Raw genomic sequence first — 21,850 nt, 5'->3', positions numbered from 1 at the left:
CGCACAAACAGCTCATAATCCAGTGTTTTCAGCAGCTCGGTTAGCAGAAAATGTTAGTCTATGCAAACTCATCTCTGCAAGTGCTGTTTAAAATGCTTATAACATGCATTTGAGAACGCAACACTCACCAACAATCTCCTCAAATTTGTAATAAGAAGGCTGTTACCAACAAAAGAGAAGCTTTGAAGTCCCCTGGTCCTTTTGTCACCATCAACTTTCAATATACAGAGGAGAACAAAGTGAACATTCGTCTCCTTTTGTGTTCCACAGAAGAAACAAAATCATAGTGGTTTGGAATTGATTTTTGGCTGAACTATCCTTTTAAAATCTTGTCCTCCAGCATGTAAACACTTCAATGTTTTTTGAAGACTTATTGAAATAAGCTTTATTTTAAAACATGGTTCCTTAAACAGCCCGGAGACAGACATGACAAATGCAAATACATTAAGGTATTATTCAGAGAAGCATTTCACACAGACACAAAGTAGAATAGGCTTCTAATGCATTTGCCATCTTTCACAATTTTCATTTTGTCAGTAGTACAAATATATACTTTAGTATTAATGTAGAAAAGCAAACCTCCCTGTCCTCCCACTAAATCTAAATAGGAATATATCATTTATCGGGAGTGCATGAGATGTGTAGGTAATCACATGTCTTAGTATAGTTGGAGCCAGAGGAAGTCATATGTAAACAGCCATTTGTTAAAGTAGAGGTGATAGTGAACAACTTTGGCATAGACCTCTACATTTTGAAATGCATGCTCACAAACACACACATCCATACAATCAACCACTACAAAACTTGAGTCGAGTTTCAGTCCAAGTGCATTGTTTTCAACACAGCAAATACTAAGTCCCTCTTGGATCAGTTCTGAGGGTGTAAAGCGTGTTCTACGCCCCCTTCTGGAGAAGCCCCTGCACTGCAGGTCAGTCTCATGTAGCTAGGCGCTTCGCTTGCTTCAAGGACCAGCACACAAGGAGCAAGGCATAGAAATAAAGAGGGAAAAGAAAGAAATTCATTGTTTAGAGACATCCTCAATCAGTCACATACTTCTATTAAAGGTGAAGTTTGTCTTTTTTATATATATATATTGCAGTACTTTCTCCAATTTTAGTTTAATATGCAGAGATTACTATTTTGTTTTGGGAAAAAGACAACATATACAAGGGCTAGGTCAGATCACGGAGGCGTTCACATCACTGACAGCACACTGAGACACTCAAAGAGACTAAGAGAGCCAGGTCTATTTCTAAAATATTTAAAGGGTTAGTTCATCCAAAAATGAAAATTCTGTCATTAATTACTCACCATCATGTCGTTCCAAATCCGTAAAACTTTCGTTCATCTTCGGAACACAAATGAAGATCTTTTTGATGAAATCTGAGAGATTTCTGCCTCTCCATAGACTGCCTTTGTAACTTGATCTTTGACACTTTAAAAAGTTCATAAAGAGATCGTAAAACTTATATTCATATGAATCGAGCGGTTTAGTCCAAATTTTCTGAAGAGACTCGATCACTTTTTATGATGAACAGTTTTAATTTAGGCTTTTATTCACATATAAACCTTGATCAGCAAACAAACAGATGCTCAACCAAACTTGAATGACGCACGAACAAACCTCTTCCGGAAGATCAAAAATGCGGCACGAGAAATAACCTCATTGGTTACACAGCATGTTTGAGCTTCCGGAAAAGAGATTTGTTCTCGTGCGTCGTTCAAGTTCGGTCTTAATTTGTGTTCCGAAGATGATCAAAAGTCTTTCGGGTGGAATAACATGAGGGCGAGTAATTAATGACAGTATTTTCATTTTGGGGTTAACTTTAAGTAAAATACATCTTAAAATACAATTTACTGTAGCTAAAATCAGTAGAGATCATAACCACCACAGACATAGAGGGGGAATTCTGCCAATATTCAGAATAGTAGTTGATCAATATGAGTTTTTCAATGGAACAGTTAGTAGGGTTTTCAACTATTATATTTGGCCCCCCATAATCTTGAATATTTGGTTGCATCATTGCTCAGAAACCAGTGCATATAGCCAAATATACACTCTGACCTCAACCAGAAGCAGAGTACCATCCTAACACATATTTTCCAGAAAAGTGGGTTGAAAAATGTTTTGATCTCTTTCCCCCTCAACTTTTCAGAACATGTGGAGAACATAAACCAGGGCAGCAAAAAAAGTAATACAGAGGTCCTTGCTCTACTTCTTCTAGAGTGCAGGAACTGTGTCACACTTTAACTTTTTAAAAAGTATATTTTTGTGATCCTGGAGAACAAAAGAGCTCCAGGAATTGGATAGAGCTTATATTTTAAAGAGGAAATAGATCAGTGCTGTTATTGATAACTTAAACTATCAAGAACAATTTTCATTAACTGAAATGAGGCTGAAATAAAATAAAATATAAATATCAGTTGATAACTTTAATTTTATTTTAAGTACTAAAATTACTAAAACTAAAAGAAAGCTAAATGGAAATATTTAATAAAAATCATAAACTAATAAAAATGACAAAAGCACATAACAAAACTACCAAAATAATGCCAATTCAATTCGGTAACACTAAAATAATTTGGGAAATGGCATAAATTGATCAAGACAATTATATGACTAAAGTGAACTTTTTCCCAATCACTATATATTGCAAAGCCTTGTCTGCTTTTTAGCAACCATTGTAGCTCTGTTATAGGTTGAACAATATGAAAAAGACCTAGAAAGCCTTTTTTAATAGCTATAACAAGATTTTTGGCTTTCCCCCTCAGCCTTGAGGGTAAATTTACAATGCTGCATATTGTGATTCAGAAAAGCTTTTTATATTCTTAGTCTGTGAGCTCTCTGGTGTGAGTGTTAATAAGAAGCGTGGCTCACAGTGAGTGTGCACTGGAGGGTGTGGACATCACCATGTGCACTGACCACACCTAGGAAGCATCCTGCCACTCACCAGCAAGGCCTCCTGGTTATCAGCCAGAGCCTGCTTAGCCAGGTAACGCTCCCGCTTGATCTTCAGCTCCAAGGACTCAGGGATGTCTGGAACCATCCAGTCAATGGCACGCAGGACGAAGAACACTGCATGCTGAAGATGTGTACACACACTTATTATTAAGATGACCACAAAAATAGAAATGATAATTATTCATTTTGCTTATGCATGGGTGTTTGTGATGCTCTTTAATGTTCTACTGAAGGTAGAAAAAAACAGTATATTCAAAAAAAATTATTGTAGGCTGGCATCCAATTTTATCTAGGAATTGACTGGATAATGAAAAGTTGGTGTTACCTACTTAATTTTGATTTAACGTTGACTTTAAAATGGTCAAAGTGTATACTGAGAAGCTTAAATTCAAGAAAGAATCTGACTGTGATGTGGTTTGCAGGAGGAAGATCAATGATCACCTCAAAGGCGATGATAAAGCCCAGTCTTACAGCCAGAAGCTCCCAGTACACCAGCTTGTATTTTCCATTTTCATCCCGAAATGCTTTATATCTAACATGAAAAGTCATGACAAAAAATAACAAATACCGGTAACCACAAGAGAAAAAAAAAAATGACCACAGGAGAAGAAAATCGAACAGCGCTGACAGCTACAATTTTACAGTTCACTGCCTTGATGAACAATTTTCCCCTCTACTGCGTAACATGGAACGAAAGTCAGGACACTGCTGAGAAACATCAGAACATGGCTAACGTGTAAAAAATACAACAAATTACCCATCCTGAAAAGGGGAAAAATATATTTTTACTTATTTACAATATATAACTGATATAACAGAGTCTGATTTAAGATTGCTTAGACTGTATAACAGCATCAACAATGTTACCTGCACATGGTATGACTGGAGTAGTTGTAACTGGGTGGAGAGTAAGCCAACGTGAAATTGACATAACCATGCAGGTCACTGTTAAACTTGTACTGGTACAGCAGACGTGGCAAGAAATCTGAGGTAAATGCAATGAGGAAAGCCTGTAGAAAAAATAATAAAAGATATTGTGAAACCTTACAAGATGTTAAAAAGACAACATTGAATAATGTGAAGTAATAAGACATGTCATTTATGCTTTTCACAAATAAATAAATAAATATATTATATATATATACACACACACACACACACTGTGGGTACAGAAAGTATTCAGACCCCCTTAAATGTTTCACTCTTTGTTATATTGCAGCCATTTGCTAAAATCATTTAAGTTCATTTTTTTTCCTCATTAATGTACACACAGCACCCCATATTGACAGAAAAACACAGAATTTTTGACATTTTTGCAGATTTATTAAAAAAGAAAAACTAAAATATCACATGGTCCTAAGTATTCAGACCCTTTGCTCAGTATTTAGTAGAAGCTCCCTTTTGATCTAAAACAGCCATGAGTCTTTTTGGGAAAGATGCAACAAGTTTTTCACACCTGGATTTGGGGATCCTCTGCCATTCCTCCTTGCAGATCCTCTCCAATTCTGTCAGGTTGGATGGTAAACGTTGGTGGACAGCCATTTTTAGGTCTCTCCAGAGATGTTCAATTGGGTTTAAGTCAGGGCTCTGGCTGGGCCATTCAAGAACAGTCACGGAGTTGTTGTGAAGCCACTCCTTCGTTATTTTAGCTGTGTGCTTAGGGTCATTGTCTTGTTGGAAGGTAAACCTTCAGCCCAGTCTGAGGTCCTGAGCACTCTGGAGAAGGTTTTCATCCAGGATATCCCTGTACTTGGCCGCATTCATCTTTCCCTCGATTGCAACCGGTCGTCCTGTCCCTGCAGCTGAAAAACACCCCCACAGCATGATGCTGCCACCACCATGCTTCACTGTTGGGACTGTATTGGACAGGTGATGAGCAGTGCCTGGTTTTCTCCACACATACCGCTTAGAATTAAGGCCAAAAAGTTCTATCTTGGTCTCATCAGACCAGAGAATCTTATTTCTCACCATCTTGGCAAACTCCATGCGGGCTTTTATGTGTCTTGCACTGAGGAGAGGCTTCCGTCGGGCCATTCTGCCATAAAGCCCCGACTGGTGGAGGGCTGCAGTGATGGTTGACTTTCTCCCATCTCCCGACTGCATCTCTGGAGCTCAGCCACAGTGATCTTTGGGTTCTTCTTTACCTCTCTCACCAAGGCTCTTCTCCCCTGATAGCTCAGTTTGGCCAGACGGCCAGCTCTAGGAAGGGTTCTGGTCGTTTTTTTTGTAACCTTGGTCAGATCTGTGCCTTGCCACAATTCTGTCTCTGAGCTCTTCAGGCAGTTCCTTTGATCTCATGATTCTCATTTGCTCTGACATGCACTGTGAGCTGTAAGGTCTTATATAGACAGGTGTGTGGCTTTCCTAATCAAGTCCGAATCAGTATAATCAAACACAGCTGGACTCAAATGAATGTGTATAACCATCTCAAGGATGATCAGAAGAAATGGACAGCACCTGAGTTAAATATATGAGTGTCACAGCAAAGGGTCTGAATACTTAGGACCATGTGATATTCAGTTTTTCTTTTTTAATAAATCTGCAAAAATGTCAACAATTCTGTGTTTTTCTGTCAATATGGGGTGCTGTGTGTACATTAATGAGGAAAAAAATGAACTTAAATGATTTTAGCAAATGGCTGCAATATAACAAAGAGTGAAAAATTTAAGGGGGTCTGAATACTTTCCATACTCACTGTGTATATATATATATATATATATATATATATATATATATATATATATATATATATATATATATATATATATATCACACTAAAGGTTTAGTCACATCTTCATTCAAATTTGCTCTGGAAAATTCTGTGGGTGAAATCCAGTCACTTCAATAGGAATCTGCATAATCAGGAGTTTGCAGACCAACAGAAAGCTGCTTGGTTTGAACGTGACTTCTGTGTGAGCAATGTTTTCATACATAGCTGCAATGTTGTCAATGGACAATAACATTGACTTTGATTTCGTTAATGTGACTGCACCTTAAGTATCAAAGTAATTAGTCACATAATAGAGGTTTTGTGTAGGCGCTCACATTGACTATGACAGACACGTGGGACAGCGCCTCCAGTATGATGAACCACACACCGATGTTCTGGGCTCGCTCTGCCACGGGTCTCCGGTATTCACACACAAACTTATGAGCGTCCAGCCTCACTTCCACCCAGTTATTCAGCAGGGCGAAGAGAGGAGCCAGAGGAAAGGCCGCCACAAAAATGGTGATGAAGCCAAACTGAAGGACTGGCAGCAAACAAGATTAAATACTGTAAAGTCATTCATTAAGTAAAGTAAGAGCGCATCTGTACAGAAATGTCATTTCCATTGAATTTTTAATTAAGTTGCATGATTACTGTAGGTAAAAATGGACTCGTCTAAATTAGTGTGACAGAAATTCACTCTTACATAACCAGGGTCGGCAAGATTTTTTAAATAGTTTTGAAAGATCTCTCTAATGTTTAGAGAGGTTGCATTTATTTGATCAGTAAAAACAGTAATAATGTCAAATATTATTACAGTTGAAAATATTTGTTTTCTATATTAATATATTTTAAAATGTAATTTATTCCTGTGATGTCAAGCTGCATTTTTAGCATCATTACTTCAGTCTTCAGTGTCACATGATCCTTCAGAAATCATTGTAATATACTGATTTGCTGCTCAAGAAACATTTCTTATTGTTATTGATGTTGAAAACAGTTGTGCTGCTGAAACCCTAAAGTTGTTCCAAACCTGCATGAATTTCTTTCTTCTGCTGAACACATAAGATGATATTTTGAACAATATGGTTAACCAAACCCCATTGAACCCCATTGCAATATACAATGGAAGTCAATGGGGTCCATCAACTGTTTGGTTTCTGACATTCTTCAAAACATCTTTTGTGTTCAGCAGAAGAAAGACATTTATACAGGTTTGGAACAACATGAGAGTGAGTAAATGATGACAGAATTTTCATTTTTGGGTGAACTATCACTTTAATATGTTGACCATGATGCATTTTTTTTTTTTTTTCAGGATTCTTTGATGAATAAAACGTTCAACAGAACAGCATTTATTTGAAATAGAAATCTTCAGAATTTTTTTTTTCTTTGTCATGTCTCATCTTGTCTAGTGCACCAAGTGAGCCAGGACTGACAGCTCAAGATAGGTGCATGCTGTTCTGGCATCAGTAGCTGTACATTTTCTGACAGAAACTTAGAAAAAGCTCATTAAAGATGAAAGATTATCATCTTACCAATCTCCAGATACTCGTCAAAAAGACCCTCACATGGAATCAACTCATAGTCCTGCTCCCATCGCTTAGGCTCCTCTGCTTTCTGGGCCTTCTTCACGGATGATAAGGCCCGTTTCTGTCTCCAAGCCTTTATTTTACTGAAAAGCAGAGAGAGACAAAGAGAGAATGACACAACCAAACCGAAAGACACAGTGTTCTAATGATGATGATGGTGGCTCTTCTGGGTGTATTTCTAGGTCTAAAATAGAACTGTGCTCATTTTGAACGATCCAGTTTTGCCCAAGCCTGACTCTGGTGATACATTATTGATAAGGGAGTGCTAAAAGCTTCTCCTGTGTGGCATTTATCCTGCTAAACCATTGGAACTGCTGCCTTAGAGGAGAGACATGCTGCAGTACTGGCAGTGATACAGTGATCTGTCTGCACACTGCACCCTACAGTGGTATCTGTGGATTATACACATCAATCAATATCCGACAGCTATTTTTGCTCACATTAACACATTTTTACTCTTTTACCCCTGCATGAACCTACACACACTCTTTCTATGATAGTAGGGACTTCTGACTTCTGCATTTTAAGATGTTCATTAGGACATTATTTAGAATGTTTAATTATTCAGTATGTTTTCTGCAATGTAGGCAAAGCCTGGCCCACACATACACCTCCACAGAAGATTGCTGTGCCAACTCTGCAGCACTGACACACGGTGCTGATCAAATAATATATATTTGTAGGATTGAGACTTCAGCGGTCTTTTAGTTCAAATACTATGCGATTTGTTCTACAATATAAAAAGCTTTTATAGTGTAGCTACAATAAATATGACTTGTTTGATGAAAAGTCAGGCACTGAGGGAGACACGTACGGGATGATAAACTCCTGAGCGTTGTTGATAAGTTGTTTTCCCACCATGATGATGCAGAGCTGCTCAGCCAATTCGATCAGACAGCCCCCTGGTCCACACTGCAACCACAGATACACTTTTTTTAATAGTTTTGAAAGAGGCTCACAGAGGTTGCATTTATTTGATCAAAAATACAGTGAATAATGTGAAATATTATTGCAATTCAAAAGAACTGTTTTGTATTTTAATATATTATAAAATGTTATTTATTCCTATGATGTAAAGCTGAATTTTCAGCAGTCTTCAGTGTCACATGATCCTTTAGAAACCTATTTAATATGCTGATTTGGTGCTCAAGAAACATTTCTTATTATTATCAATGTCTATGATTATCAACAGCTGTGTTGCGTAATATTTCTGTGAAAACCTATAAAAAATATTTCAGGATTTTTTTGATGAATTAAATTCAAAAAGAAATTATTGAAATTTATTATTGTCACTTTTCATCAATTTGAAGCATTCTTTCTGAATAAAGTCATTACTTTTAAAATACTGACCCCAAACTTCTGAACATTAAAGGGTTAGTTCACCCAAAAATGAAAATTCTGTCATTAATTACTTACCATCATGTCGTTCGACACCCGTAAGTCCTTTGTTCATCTTCGGAACACAAATTAGGATATTTCTGTTGAAATCCCATGGCTCAGAAAGGCCTCCATAGCCAGCAATGTCATTTCCTCTCTCAAGACCCATAAAAGGTACTAGACGTCATTACAAAGTCCATCTCACTACAGTGGTTCTACAATCATTTTATGAAGCGACGAGAATAGTTTTTGTTCGCAAAAAAAAAAAAAACTAAATAACGACTTATATAGTGATGGGCCGATTTCAAAATACTGCTTCCTGAAGCTTCGAAGCGTTATGAATCAGTGTATCGATTCATGATTCAGATCGCCAAAGTCACGTGATTTAAGCAGTTTGGCGGTTTGACACCAGTGCCCAAGGAAGTCGACCGGAAGTTGAAGTCGGCCGCGTGCCGCCATCTTGTAGCAGAACTTCACTTGCGTTAGCCATCCCATTGACTCCCATTCATTTTGGCGTCACTTTGACAGCAAATAACTTTACATCTGAGGCGTTTAAAGACTCAATTTGTCCATTATTTATTTCTAAAGATACACGACAATGTATAAAGGGCTCCATTACCTTCTATGTTACATTATGGCCCCGTAGAAACAGTTTTTGTAAAAATAGGCTAACGATTGCGTCATAACCACTCGATTCTCTGTCGCACAGTAGAGAAATTACCGTACAGACAGGAGGAGAAGCTCGCAGGCAATAGTATGCATTAACTTAATATGGCGTACTGGCGTTACATTTTAAAATACTATACAAAATAATTAATCAGAATACTTACTCCTGCTCACTCACGCCAAAGAACTCCCCGCTCAAGCTCGCCGTCTCTGCAAGATTAACGATGGCAGTTTGCACGCACAGCTACTAGAAGATTTACATCTGTCAGACAGGTTGCTGACGTCATCAAGCTTAGTTTGAGTCTGCGCGTCAGAAACGGAAGTGCTAAAAATCGCTAAAAATGGGCTTCACTTGTCTCAATTGAGTTCCAATGGGGTCGCTGTGTCCATTTCTTTTACTGTCTATGTTTGACACGCGATCCGAATCATGAATCGAAACACTGATTCATAACGCTTCGAAGCTTCAGGAAGCAGTGTTTTGAAATCGGCCATCTCTATATAAGTCGTTATTTAGGCTTTTTTTGCGCACAAAAACTATTCTCGTCGCTTCATAAAATGATTGTAGAACCACTGTAGTGAAGACTTTGTAACGACGTCTTTAGTATCTTTTATGGGTCTTGAGAGAGGAAATGACATTGCTGGCTATGGAGGCCTTTCTGAGCCATCGGATTTCAACAGAAATATCTTCATTTGTGTTCTGAAGATGAACGAAGGTCTTACGGGTGTCGAACGGCATGAGGGTAAGTAATTAATGACAGAATTTTCATTTTTGGGTGAACTAACCCTTTAATGTACGGACATTATAGAGGAAAACTTTGCTTCTTTAGTTTTGAAAAACTACAAATAAAGTGTAACCTATTGTGGATGTTTTTGACATTTACACTTGTCCTTTATTACAAGGCTGTCTGGAATACATGACTCTGATTTAGCATCTTTATACAAAATATTTTCGGAAAATGACTGCTAAACAGCATATTTGAGCATTGTTAACAGTTATGGTTATCGTATTATGGCATATAACCATAAAACTAAAGGCAATGCACTTACATCCTCATTCCGCATCCCAAACAGTGTGCCATAATGACCAGGATAGCCTACAAATCTGCAATAAAAGAGCAATGGAAGTGCCCTAAATTATTTTATCTTGAAAATGATGGCACAAAAGGCTGCTTTGTTCTGTTAGGCTATTTACAGGTTACCTGCCCTTGAAGAAGGCCACATAGAAGGGCGATGAGTAAAAGTTGACAAACTGGAAGATGAAGACTTTGAATGTAAAGGCATCTTCATATTGTGTCTGAGTCCTGTGCATTTCTATAGGGAAAAATGTTTCAGGAACAGCCATATTTGAGTACACAAGATAAATGAGATTTATTTATATGGCATGTGTGAAGGCTCAAAGCTTTATTGTAATTGCCTCAGAGGGGAAGACTAAGGACTAGAGTCCTAATGGCTTATTGATTCTCAAAGTCAGCGTGGACGGGCAGGTTCATTACCCTGAGCCACAGAAAATGGCAACACTAGCTTGTGAGATTTGAGTTAAAGCCCTGTGCACGTGTTCCTTTATGGGGTCTGATGTGTGCAGAAAGCCTACCCCATTTAGTAAGCCGTTCTGCCAGGGCTGTGTAGACCTGCCCCATCAGCAAGATCAAAGCCAAGTTCACCAAAGTGCTGGAGATATTGGCGATATTCCCAGCCTGGAAGACAAAATGTGTATGTGGAGTGGATTCAGAGTTCAAGAGCTGCTGCAGGTGCGGAGGAGATTAATGAAATGCTGCATTACGGTAAGTCATCTCATATTTTAATTTAATGCAGATCGATGGGGTGCCCACCTGAGTACGCAGAACAGAACTCCCAGTTTCAAACATCATTACGCTCACTATACTGCGGTATATGATCACTGTGACCAAGAAGATCATCACTACACACAGCTGGGAAAACAAATTAAGAGGAAGAGGAACAGATTTGGGTGAGCAATTATGACACATTATCTCTCTTCTAACTGACCAATTAAAATCCTAGAGCTCCATTAAAGCTCTCCAGTGGGTCTTACCATTATAACGATGACCATAGAGCCAGTCAGCATGCGAGAAATCCGGGCTTTCTCTGGGAAGTAGGGCTCCTTCACTCCTGTCACTGGGTTTTCCTCCATCGCAGGGGCCATTGCAGCAAACTCAGGACGTGGTGGTTCCTGTTTATTTGCAAAAGAATAACTTATTATTACTGATTTATATACCATTTAAATAAAACCCCACTTAATCTGTAACTTTGTCCTTTTTTTCTAGTAAAAATAACTAAACATTCTAAAAACAAGCAAAATTTTCTGGTAAGGAATAATATCAGAGCAAAACAGAAAAATAGCTGACCGCACACTGAATCCAATAAAGACTGAAGCACAAAATTTATTTTATAAATTGCATGGTGCAATAAAGTGCAAAGTGCAGGTGAATTAAAAACAAATGAGAATGAGCAAATACCTAACATGATTGTTTAATAAGGGCAAGTGTCTTTATGAGTCTTTCCTACAATTTATTTTCTGCCAATAAGAAAAAAGGGCAAAAAAAAAAATTGCTTGATTTTCCCCCAAATACAAAAAAAAAAAAAAAAAAATCAAAACCATAAAAGTTATTTTCTGATTCCCCCCCCCCCCCACACAAATAAAAAACATTTTTCACTTCTGACCCCCCTCCTCCCCAAAAAAACAACAAACAAAAAAACTAAAACACTTCACTTCTGATTTTTCCACATACAAACTTTTTTCAATTTCCCCAAATACAAACAAAACAAAAACATGTTTCACTTCTGATATTTATCTTATTTCTCCTCAAATACAAACAAAACAAAAATCTAAAAAACATGTTTCACTTATGACTTTTCCCACATACAAAACAAAAAAGTTATTTTCAGATTTTTCCACCACAAACAAAAAACATTTTTCACTTCACTTCACTTCACTTCACTTCACTTCACTTCACTTCACTTCACTTCACTTCACTTCACTTCACTTCACTTCACTTCACTTCACTTCACTTCACTTCAGCTTTTTTCCACATAAAACTTTTTTCAGTTCTGATATTCACACAAACAAAACAAAAGCATAAGTTATTTTCTGATTTTTTCCCCACAACCAAAACAAAATCAAAACGACTTCTGATTTTTCAGTTCTGATTTTTTTCCCCCTCAAAACAAAACAAAAACTAAACAAAAACATGTTTCACTTCTGATTTTTTCCACATACAAAACCAAAATCATTTTCACATTGCTCTTCAGGAATTATATAATGTTTAGATACCTTTAATGGAAAAAAGACAAAAATACTGATTATGTGAATGATGTTCATCAAACCTCCTCTTCATGGAAATTCATGCAGTCCCAGTGGTGAGCGAGAGTGGCGTTCTTGCGTTTCCAGTACTCCAGGAACGTGACAGCCCATAAAGACATGAACACACTGAAGAAGACGGTGCCAGGATGATCAAACAGATACCCCACCTGAAGAAGTGTTGCCCAAAGCAAGCAGGAAGTCTTAATATTTAGTGTTTATTATTGGGAACCAGACTACATTCCAAAAGTGAAATTACTTAAAATATTCCTACATATTTTACACAATCCATATACACACATTCATAAACTATACAAGCATATTATTAAATTATATATAAGATATACAATCTTATTTTTCTCATATAGTACCCGAAGCAACTTGGGCCAGGGACGATTACCTTGGCCATGGGACAGATGTCTGAAATATTCCAAGGTTTACAGGTTTCACACAGTGGACACATTAGATAGAGTCCTCCACTCTCACAGATTTCCTTCCTGTAGATTGTAAATGGAAACAGGCAACAATGGTAGAGCTAAAAATGAAACAGCCTGTGTTTTTGAAGTAAGTATTTGTTTTCATGGTGAAACTGTGTTGACTAAACAAAGGGGGAAAAAATGTTAAAAATCTAGTAACCGCACTCTTACTCCATTCCTACCAAAAGCAATAGTTTAGTTTTATGTAAAGATCAATAGACCTCGAGTGGCAGAGTGTACATACGAATGCTTACAGCATATAGATACAGATTCAGTGCTTCTAATTGTGTCTTTCTTTATGGGTTCTTGCTCTCTCATTCTCATTATTTTGCTTGTTCATTCTGTGGCGTAAACCGCAGCAAATATTCCCAACCCATCACTATTAGTCCTTCAAGTAGATTTGGTCAACAGTTGCTATAGAAACAAATAAAGGTCATAAAGCCCATTGATATGAAATTATTTCTCATAGCAGCAAAATAGCGTAGAGGAGCACTAAATGTGTGAGTCATGTAGAGCTGCGAGAAGTTCAGCACAGCAGCAGAAACACTGTTAATCGATAATACAGGAGACACTTACGCTGGGGTATTGGATCCCATTGTCAAAATACCCGAAACAAAGACGCATGTCCCAACCAATGCAGCAGGCAAGAGCCAGGCTGTATAAAATCCTGTAAACAAAACTAAATTTGGTCATTATTGGTTATTACAATTGGTAAATATGTTCACAGTACTTGTTTTAGTGGCTCTGTAACACTAGCAATGCCAAGGCCATGTTTGATTCCCAGGGAACGCACATGCATGTCCCTTATTACATCTTTATCAAGTTGCTTTGGGAATGTCAGTGTCAAAATAATAAATAAATTATAGTATTTTAAATTTTATAATTTATATTAATATATGAATTTAATATAATAATTCAAGTGCCACTGATTAATGATTGCTAATTGATTGATATGCATTACACTCGCTCTTGCAATGTCAAGACAATGGAAATCAAATATGGAAATATGAATACTCACCCAACCATGCAAAATAAAGTGCAATTTTCTCTCCAAAGTATTCACGGATGTGATCCAGAGGCTGGTACTTATACCATTTTATCCAATTGGACCAATAGTGGTACAGCACTTGCCTTTTGTTCAGCTGATCAGGCTGGATGTCACAAACTGGGAGCTCAAAGGGGCCCTTTGAAGCAGAGAAAAAGCTGATTAAAAGCTATGCTTTTAACGTACAAGTTTGAAGTGCGTTGCTGTATTTGGTATCCTGTGCCTAACCTCATGCAGAGGGAATGCACCCGTAAAAGCCCCTTCGTTCAGCAGACGAGCGACTCCAACTTCTGCACGCTTCCTCCTGCCATATCCAGTCCTTGCTAGGATTTCATATACCTGCAATGAGCACAGGTGTAATCAATTATCATACACTTGTAATAATTCAATACACCTTCTTATACATTACAGCTTTTTTTTTTTTTTTTTTTGAAACAAATCAATTCTTTTAATCGTCAAGGATGCATTAAAGGTGCCCTAGAACGCTTTTTCACAAGATGTAATATAAGTCTAAGGTGTCCCCTGAATGTGTCTGTGAAGTTTCAACTTAAAATACCCCATAGATTTTTTTTATTCAATTTTTTAACTGCCTATTTTGGGGCATAGTTATAAATGCGTCGATTCAGGACGCTTCCCCTTTAAATGCTCGCGCTCCCTACCCCAAGCTCGCAACTCTATAATACATTGCATAAACAAAGTTCACACAGCTAATATAACCCTCAAAATGGATCTTTACAAAGTGTTCGTCATGCAGCATACCTGATTATGTAAGTATGGTATTTATTTGGATGTTTACATTTGATTCTGAATGAGTTTCATAGAGTTATATAGTGAATAAAGAATGAAGTTGTGTTTATAAATTATACAGACTGCAAGTGTTTAATAATGAAAATAACGACGGCTCCAGTCTCTGTGATTACAGTAAGAAACAATGTTAACTTTAACCACATTTAACAGTACATTAGCAACATGCTAACAAAACATTTAGAAAGACAGTTTTCAAATATCACTAAAAATATCATGTTATCATGGATCATGTCAGTTATTATTGCTCCATCTGCCATTTTTCGCTATTGTTCTTGCTTGCTTACCTGCATAAAGTCTGTGTGCTGTTCCAGACATTAATACTGCCTTATCTAATGCCTTGAACATGGGCTGGCATATTCAAAAGTTGGGGCATACATATTAATGATCCCGAATGTTGCATCACAGTCGGTGATATTTTGAGATTCAGAGGTCTTTTGCACAAATCAAATTTACATAAGAAGGAGGAAACAATGGTGTTTGAGACTCACTGTATGTCATTTCCATGTACTGAACTCTAATTATTTAACTATGCTGAGGTAAATTCAATTTTCAATTCTAGGGCACATTTAAATTGATTTAAATTGGCAGTAAAGATCTGCACATTATTACAAAAAAAAATAAATAAATAATAATAATAATAATAATTTTAAATAAATGCTGTTCTGTTGTATCACGGTTTCCACAAAAGTATTTAAGCAGCACAAGCAGTTTTCAACATAGAAATGTTTGTTGAGTATCAAATCAGCATATTAGAATGTTTTCTGAAGGATCATGTGACACTGAAAACTGGAGTAATGATGCTGAAAATTCAGCTTTGACATCACAGGAATAAGTAACATCTTAAAAATATATTAAAAAAAGAAAATTATTTTATAAAAATAATAATAATAGTTTTTGAAATAATATTTGAATATATTTCACATATTTTTGATCAAATAAACACAGTCTTGGTGAGCAAAACAAACATATTTCAAAAAAAAAATTTTTTAATCTTACCGACCCCAAATTTTTGAATGGAAGTGTATTTAATAACAATTTAATACACCATGTGATACCCAGTTTCTGTTTTTTGCACACTCACAATGCGGTGTCTTTGTGTGTTGGTGAAGTAGTTTTCACGGTCATCAGAGCCCAGAAACCTAACAAAAGAGGAAGCCAAGGTAAATGTCTATATTTTGCTATATTACGTCTATATTTTTGCAAGTAGATAAACATTAGGGCTTTTAACACTGCGCTTAACCCTGGGTTATCGTCGTTATAAATACCACTTTTAACCCCGGGTAAAGGAGCGTTTAACAGTCGTAATTTAGATGCGGGGTTAGCACCGCTTTTTACCCAGGGTTATGAAACCCTTCTCTGGAGCTTTTGCTATGCGGTGTTTGAATGTTACAACGAGATGCTATAGTCTTTATATAAACAGGTCACATGCTGCGTTTGTCCAATCAGTGACACTGACACCGCAAATATGCCCGGGGTTTAGGAATGTGCAGTTTGAAACGGTAGCAACGGTGAATAAAGAACCCAGGATTCCATTTACCAGGAATTTAGAATGATCCAGGGTTAAATTTCCAAGTGTTAAAATAAAGCCCTATTTTGTACATATAGCCTATAGAAGAAGAGCGTAACTTTTCCATTTTGGACTTGCGGAAGGCACACGTATAGTAGTCTACAGGACGGTTGGGGACCGAGTCTTTCATGATGTTCGGCACCCAGAGCTTCTGAAGAACTCGAGCAGAAGTGTTGAAGTCTGGGTTCGGCTGTGCCTGTCAATGAACAAATACAGTGTTACCAACTCTAGTGCTATTTTAAGCCTTCTGTATTTGCATTTGAGAGCTCAGTAGAGAAATGAACATGAAAAGATGTATCTGACCTGCAGAGGCGCTCTAAGACATAACTCCTCAGCGTAATACACCAACACATCCCATGGAGCATGGAGCTTCAGATAATGTATAGTCTTCTTTACACTGGATGATTCCTCCTGATAATAAAGAGAAAACCATTAGAAACATCACAGTAAGTTGCATAAATGGCGCTGTACTGAGAAAATGGACCTAACAACTGAACCTTTTCCATCAATAGTCCAGCACTGTGAAGGTTCTGGATGAATTTGTCCCTCCATCGGGCCAGTTGAGCTTTTCTCCTCTCTGACCTGCTCTCCTCCTGTGCTGCTTCTACTCCCTCCTCCGCCGCCTCTTCTTGTGGCTGTCCTCGACTTCGACGCTTGCGGCGCACCTTCACCTCCCACACCAGCACAAAGTCTGAGGCAAGAGTGACCAGGGTTAATATGATTAACATGTTTAGTCAAAGTAGTTGGTATACTTAAAGCACTTTCATCAAACCATTACCTATTTTTGTTTGGCCATCTCTGAAGTAGTTGCCTGGGGGCTGAACAGGTGGGCTTGCTGTCCGCTCACAATGAACGTATATGGGGTCATCATCATCATTTGCTGCAGCAATCAACTGTCAAAATGACATGAATATAGCCATTTAAGCAAGAGCAAAAGCTGTTGTTCCATAATTTTTCTGTATTATTTTATCATCATCATCATCCCATCATCACATCATCACTTTAATATTTCAGCATTATGTTGCTTTTGCACTAAATAATTTTAACCCTGATTTTCCAGAGTAAATTGAGATTTAGAGTCCAACAAAAGCCCGAATCTTGATCACTTGAGGGACGATCACTATGTGTGAATTTAAAGTCACCATGAAATCAAAATGGACCAGTCCTAATTTTTTTATGGAACATTGCAGTATTTATTATGAATTATTTATCCATGCACATCATTTTATTTTTTTAATTCATGAGCCCTCATAATATTCAATCAAATAATTCAATCAAATTGCAGAGACAACTCTTCTCTGATGACGTGTTTACTGCCGCGAGGGTGGGTCAACTTGACAGTCACGTGATCATAGAAATAATATAAAACACTGCTTCATGAAGCATCGGAGCATAATGAATCAGTGTATCGAATCATGATTCAGTTCACGTGTCAAACTGCCAACGGCTGAAATCACATGACTTTGGCGCTCCGAACAGCAGATTCAATACACTGATTCATTTATGTTCCGAATCTTCCTGAAGCAGTGTTTTGAAATCGGCCATCACTATACAAGTTGTTATTTTGTTATTTTTGGCGCACCAAAAATATCGTCGTTTTATAATATTAATATTGAGCCACTGTACTCACATGAACCGATTTAAATATGTTTTTAGTACCTTTATGGATCTTGAGAGAGGAAATGTCATTGCTCCCTATGCAGGCCTCACTGAGCCATCGAATTTCAACTGAAATATCTTAATTTGTGTTCTGAAGATGAACGAAGGTCTTATGGGTGTGGAACGGCATGAGGGTAAGTAATAAATGACAGAATTTTCATTTTTGGGTGAACTAACCCTTTAAATATCTAGACCTGTCTGCGAATCATCCTGGAGTATGAAACTTGTTTTGCCTGAAAAAAATCAGTGAAATCACTGACGATGATAAATTGTTGTGTAGAGTGAGAAGAACAGCAATCAGATGAGTTGGGCTGTTTAAGTCAAGTTCTGTTTTTGTTCCGCAAAGAAAATAGTTCCAAATGGAGTTCCATAATTCAACCATTGTGCATCTCTGGGCAACACATGGGCTGAATTCAGAATAACATACCACTCATCACTTTGGCCGGTAACACTTTATTTTACAGTGCCGTAGTTACACTTAACTACATGTACTTACTATAGTAATAACAGTAAATTATGTACAACTACAAACCGTAACCCTAAACCAAACCCTAACCCTAACTCTATAGTAAGTAAATGTTGTTAATTAATAGTACTCAGTACTTATTTGATTAATTACAATGTAATTACAGCACTGTAAAAAAAAGTGTAACCCTTTGGCCTTATAAAGATAAGAGTATATACCTTATTTTGCAACACCGAAGTAAGTTATTTTCTGTGAATGTGTGACTGAAACTTCCGATTAATTAGCTGCTATATTCATTAGCTGCTAAATAACTAGAGGAGTATGTTAAAAATGAGGTGGATGATTGCCACAGTAGTAGTAGTGTTTTGTTAACTGAATGAATCAGTGTTTTTGAACAAATCAGTTGAGTGAATGATTTAAATGACTCACTCAGAGTCTGCCACTTATCACCACCTACTGGCGTAAAGATGTAAGCAATAAAAAGTCGCTGGAACTGACAATCTGTCCGGATACTCAAACACAGACAAGCGGAGTGATACAAAGTGAAAGGTCCTGATGCAATTGGACTGCAGTTCGGACAATCAAATTTAAGGACAGGAACTAACTGTTGTATAAATGAAAATATGACAACAATTATACAACTAACCTATATTGTATGTTTTCTCAAAATAAGACTTTAAAAAATTAACCCAGTATCAAAAAGATATTTGTAATGCATCCTCTTTTAGGTCTAGGCATCTTGATGTCACAAAAAACTCACAGGAAAACCACCAGGTTGCTTAATCAGCAAAGCCATATGCTAATTTGACAGCAATTTTAATTCAACGAACAGAACAGCTATGCAATGAGTTTGATGATATCGTTACACACAGAAACTAGAACTCTTGTTCTGATGAATAAATGTATCTTATAAAGTATGCATCAGAACATCATGTTAAAACACAGATCTGTACACTCACATATCGGGGAGGGATGAAGCCCCCATTTTGCAGGCTTCCATAACTGTCTGGACCATGGGTCTCGCCGCTGTAGTCCAGATCCAGCAGAACCTCCCGGTCCATCAGCACCTCAGTGTTCCTCTTCTTCAGCATGAGAATCCCAGACCGTCACAACCAGATGCTGAGGTGGAGCTAGCACAGACTATGTCGTTTGACTCGCATTCAGAGCTTCAGTAGAACTGATGTATATACACAGTCCTACGCTCCAGTCCAGATACTCCTGCAGAACATCAGTGTCCAATAAATTATGCACATAAATTAAATTTGAGATAAAACTATAAGTGCATTCCTCCTGAAGAAGTGCTGCAGGAGAGGAGAAATGCATTAAGTGCCTCTATAAACGGATGAGACAAAACAAGGGCAGAAGTGGGTCTGCAGCATCTCTGTTCACTCTCTCTCTCTCATTCACTGCATCCCACTCCAGAGGGACACTTACCGTAGCTCCTCTGGAATACGAGCCTCTTGTTTTCTTTCATCTTCAGCAAAGAAAAACACGTAAACATTTTACAGCAATACATAAATCCTGCTTCCTTTTAAAGATATATGCATTATACATTGTCACTTAAATCACTATATGCTTGAGACTCTGGTGATGAGCAAGTTTTTAATGCATCAGAACTGCACATAATCCAGTTTCAGACAGACTATAGATGCACTAAATTTAGTGTTTCAGAGGGAACATAAATCTTGCTCCCTAAAGAGGTAAATGATCTATTGAAAGGACAGACCATCACAATCTAAAACTCTTCAGTGCGAAGACCGAAGAGGTAAAATGTCGCATTGGATATTGAAACATTGCCACCTGAAATTTATGAATTGGCTTGAATAAATGAGCTGAGTCACAGAAGAATGATGCTCCCGGCTTTAGTTGCATTGTGTATATTTATGTCTTGTCCTAATCATTAGCACTTAACAGCAATTAAACTCTGCCATTAGCTGTTTAGATGGTATTTGCAGACTTCTGGGTCAGTCCTAAGTGCTGCATGCTTGGCTGAGAGCACAAATAGCTCATATTTCTCATTAGTCAAGTGCAAGAGGGTTTGTGAGACAAAGAAAGTACAAATGACTTGGTTCTATGGTTTATGCCCCCCCAAAAAGAAAATCTCCAGATGTGGCATGTGATCCTTTTTGCTTCAAATTCCCCCATCCCATCCCCCCAATCTCTGTGGTGCATTAATATTTTGATGTTACTGCGGCATTGCAGACAGAGGGAGGAGAGAAATAAAGAGAAGGGGTTGGGCAGATAAAGGGTGAGGGAGGAGGGTTTGAGTACCTTCTGTTCATTGATGTGAACTGCAAGAGTAGGGAGGCAAGGGTAACTGGAAAAGAAGCAATACCACCTGACTGCAGAAATTCACCACTAAACAAGAGGAAAGTCAGAACATAAATTGAAACCGAATCAAGACAACTCTTTTTAGATGCTTTCTCACCATCACTGGATCTGCATGTCTATTTGAATATTTCAGCATACAAGGAAAGTAGCACTAGAGATTTTAGGGGTTCTTTAGAAAGAGGAACTACTGAAAATAAAGAAGAATTTGGGGTAACACTTCATTTTGTTGATGTAGTTACATGTTACTACATGTACTTACTATAGTAATAACAGTAAATTATGCATAATTACAAGTAACTAACCCTAAATCAGACCCTTACCCTATAGTAAGTATATGTAGTTAATATTACTCAGTACTTATACTCAGTAAGTACAATGCAACTACGTCACCTTAAAATAAAGTGTAACCGAATTTGGTAACCTTCATTCTGTTACCTAATGGTTGTGTTTAATTGCCATTGGCTATAGGACTTTGTACATTGGATAAAGTGTTTTTGCAAACAAGAAGCTAAAAAAGGATTTTAGTTCTATTGTCCTGACACCATTTGTTCGATTTTGGTGTGAATCAAAATAGGATTAGTTCATTATGTTTGGCCATTAGATGGCGCCATGATGCCAGTTTTACTTTATTTAATTACCACTTTTGTCTTATTTAAAAAAAAAAAAAAATATTCTAATTTCTCTGAGGGTCTTGTGTTTTTCTATACAATATTCAGTTATTGACCAAAAGATTTTACCCTTTTCAATCAATGTCAACGTCATTACAAATGCAGATATATTATTCATACTTTTTCCCCATTTAAAAAAGTCATTTTTATTTATATTTATCATATTAATGACATCTTCCAAAATGTACATGCAGCATTTAGTGTATCTGAG

At 37.3% G+C, this 21,850-nt stretch overlaps 1 protein-coding gene across 1 annotated transcript; it reads right to left on the bottom strand.

The window, feature by feature from the left end:
- Window positions 1–358: 358 nt before the first annotated feature.
- Window positions 359–21,614, bottom strand: ano11 (anoctamin 11). The gene is made up of 23 exons (XM_048178465.1): window positions 19,600–21,614; window positions 17,294–17,408; window positions 17,013–17,206; window positions 16,819–16,926; window positions 16,575–16,711; window positions 16,030–16,087; window positions 14,370–14,480; window positions 14,115–14,280; window positions 13,673–13,763; window positions 13,021–13,117; window positions 12,647–12,790; window positions 11,355–11,492; window positions 11,134–11,232; window positions 10,896–10,998; window positions 10,504–10,615; window positions 10,352–10,406; window positions 8,076–8,173; window positions 7,208–7,344; window positions 6,008–6,213; window positions 3,830–3,972; window positions 3,404–3,494; window positions 2,952–3,083; window positions 359–959 (listed from the first exon to the last, which is right to left on the bottom strand). Exons 1-23 carry the CDS (start codon window positions 19,729–19,731, stop codon window positions 936–938), a joined length of 2,691 nt encoding a protein of 896 aa, XP_048034422.1. The 5' UTR covers window positions 19,732–21,614; the 3' UTR covers window positions 359–935.
- Between the last annotated feature and the right edge of the window lie 236 nt (window positions 21,615–21,850).

Source organism: Megalobrama amblycephala, linkage group LG24, assembly GCF_018812025.1.
Source record: "Megalobrama amblycephala isolate DHTTF-2021 linkage group LG24, ASM1881202v1, whole genome shotgun sequence".
Taxonomy (NCBI): Eukaryota; Metazoa; Chordata; class Actinopteri; order Cypriniformes; family Xenocyprididae; genus Megalobrama; species Megalobrama amblycephala.
The sequence above is the reverse complement of the archived record's forward strand: the minus strand, read 5'-3'. Positions and strand labels throughout refer to the sequence as shown.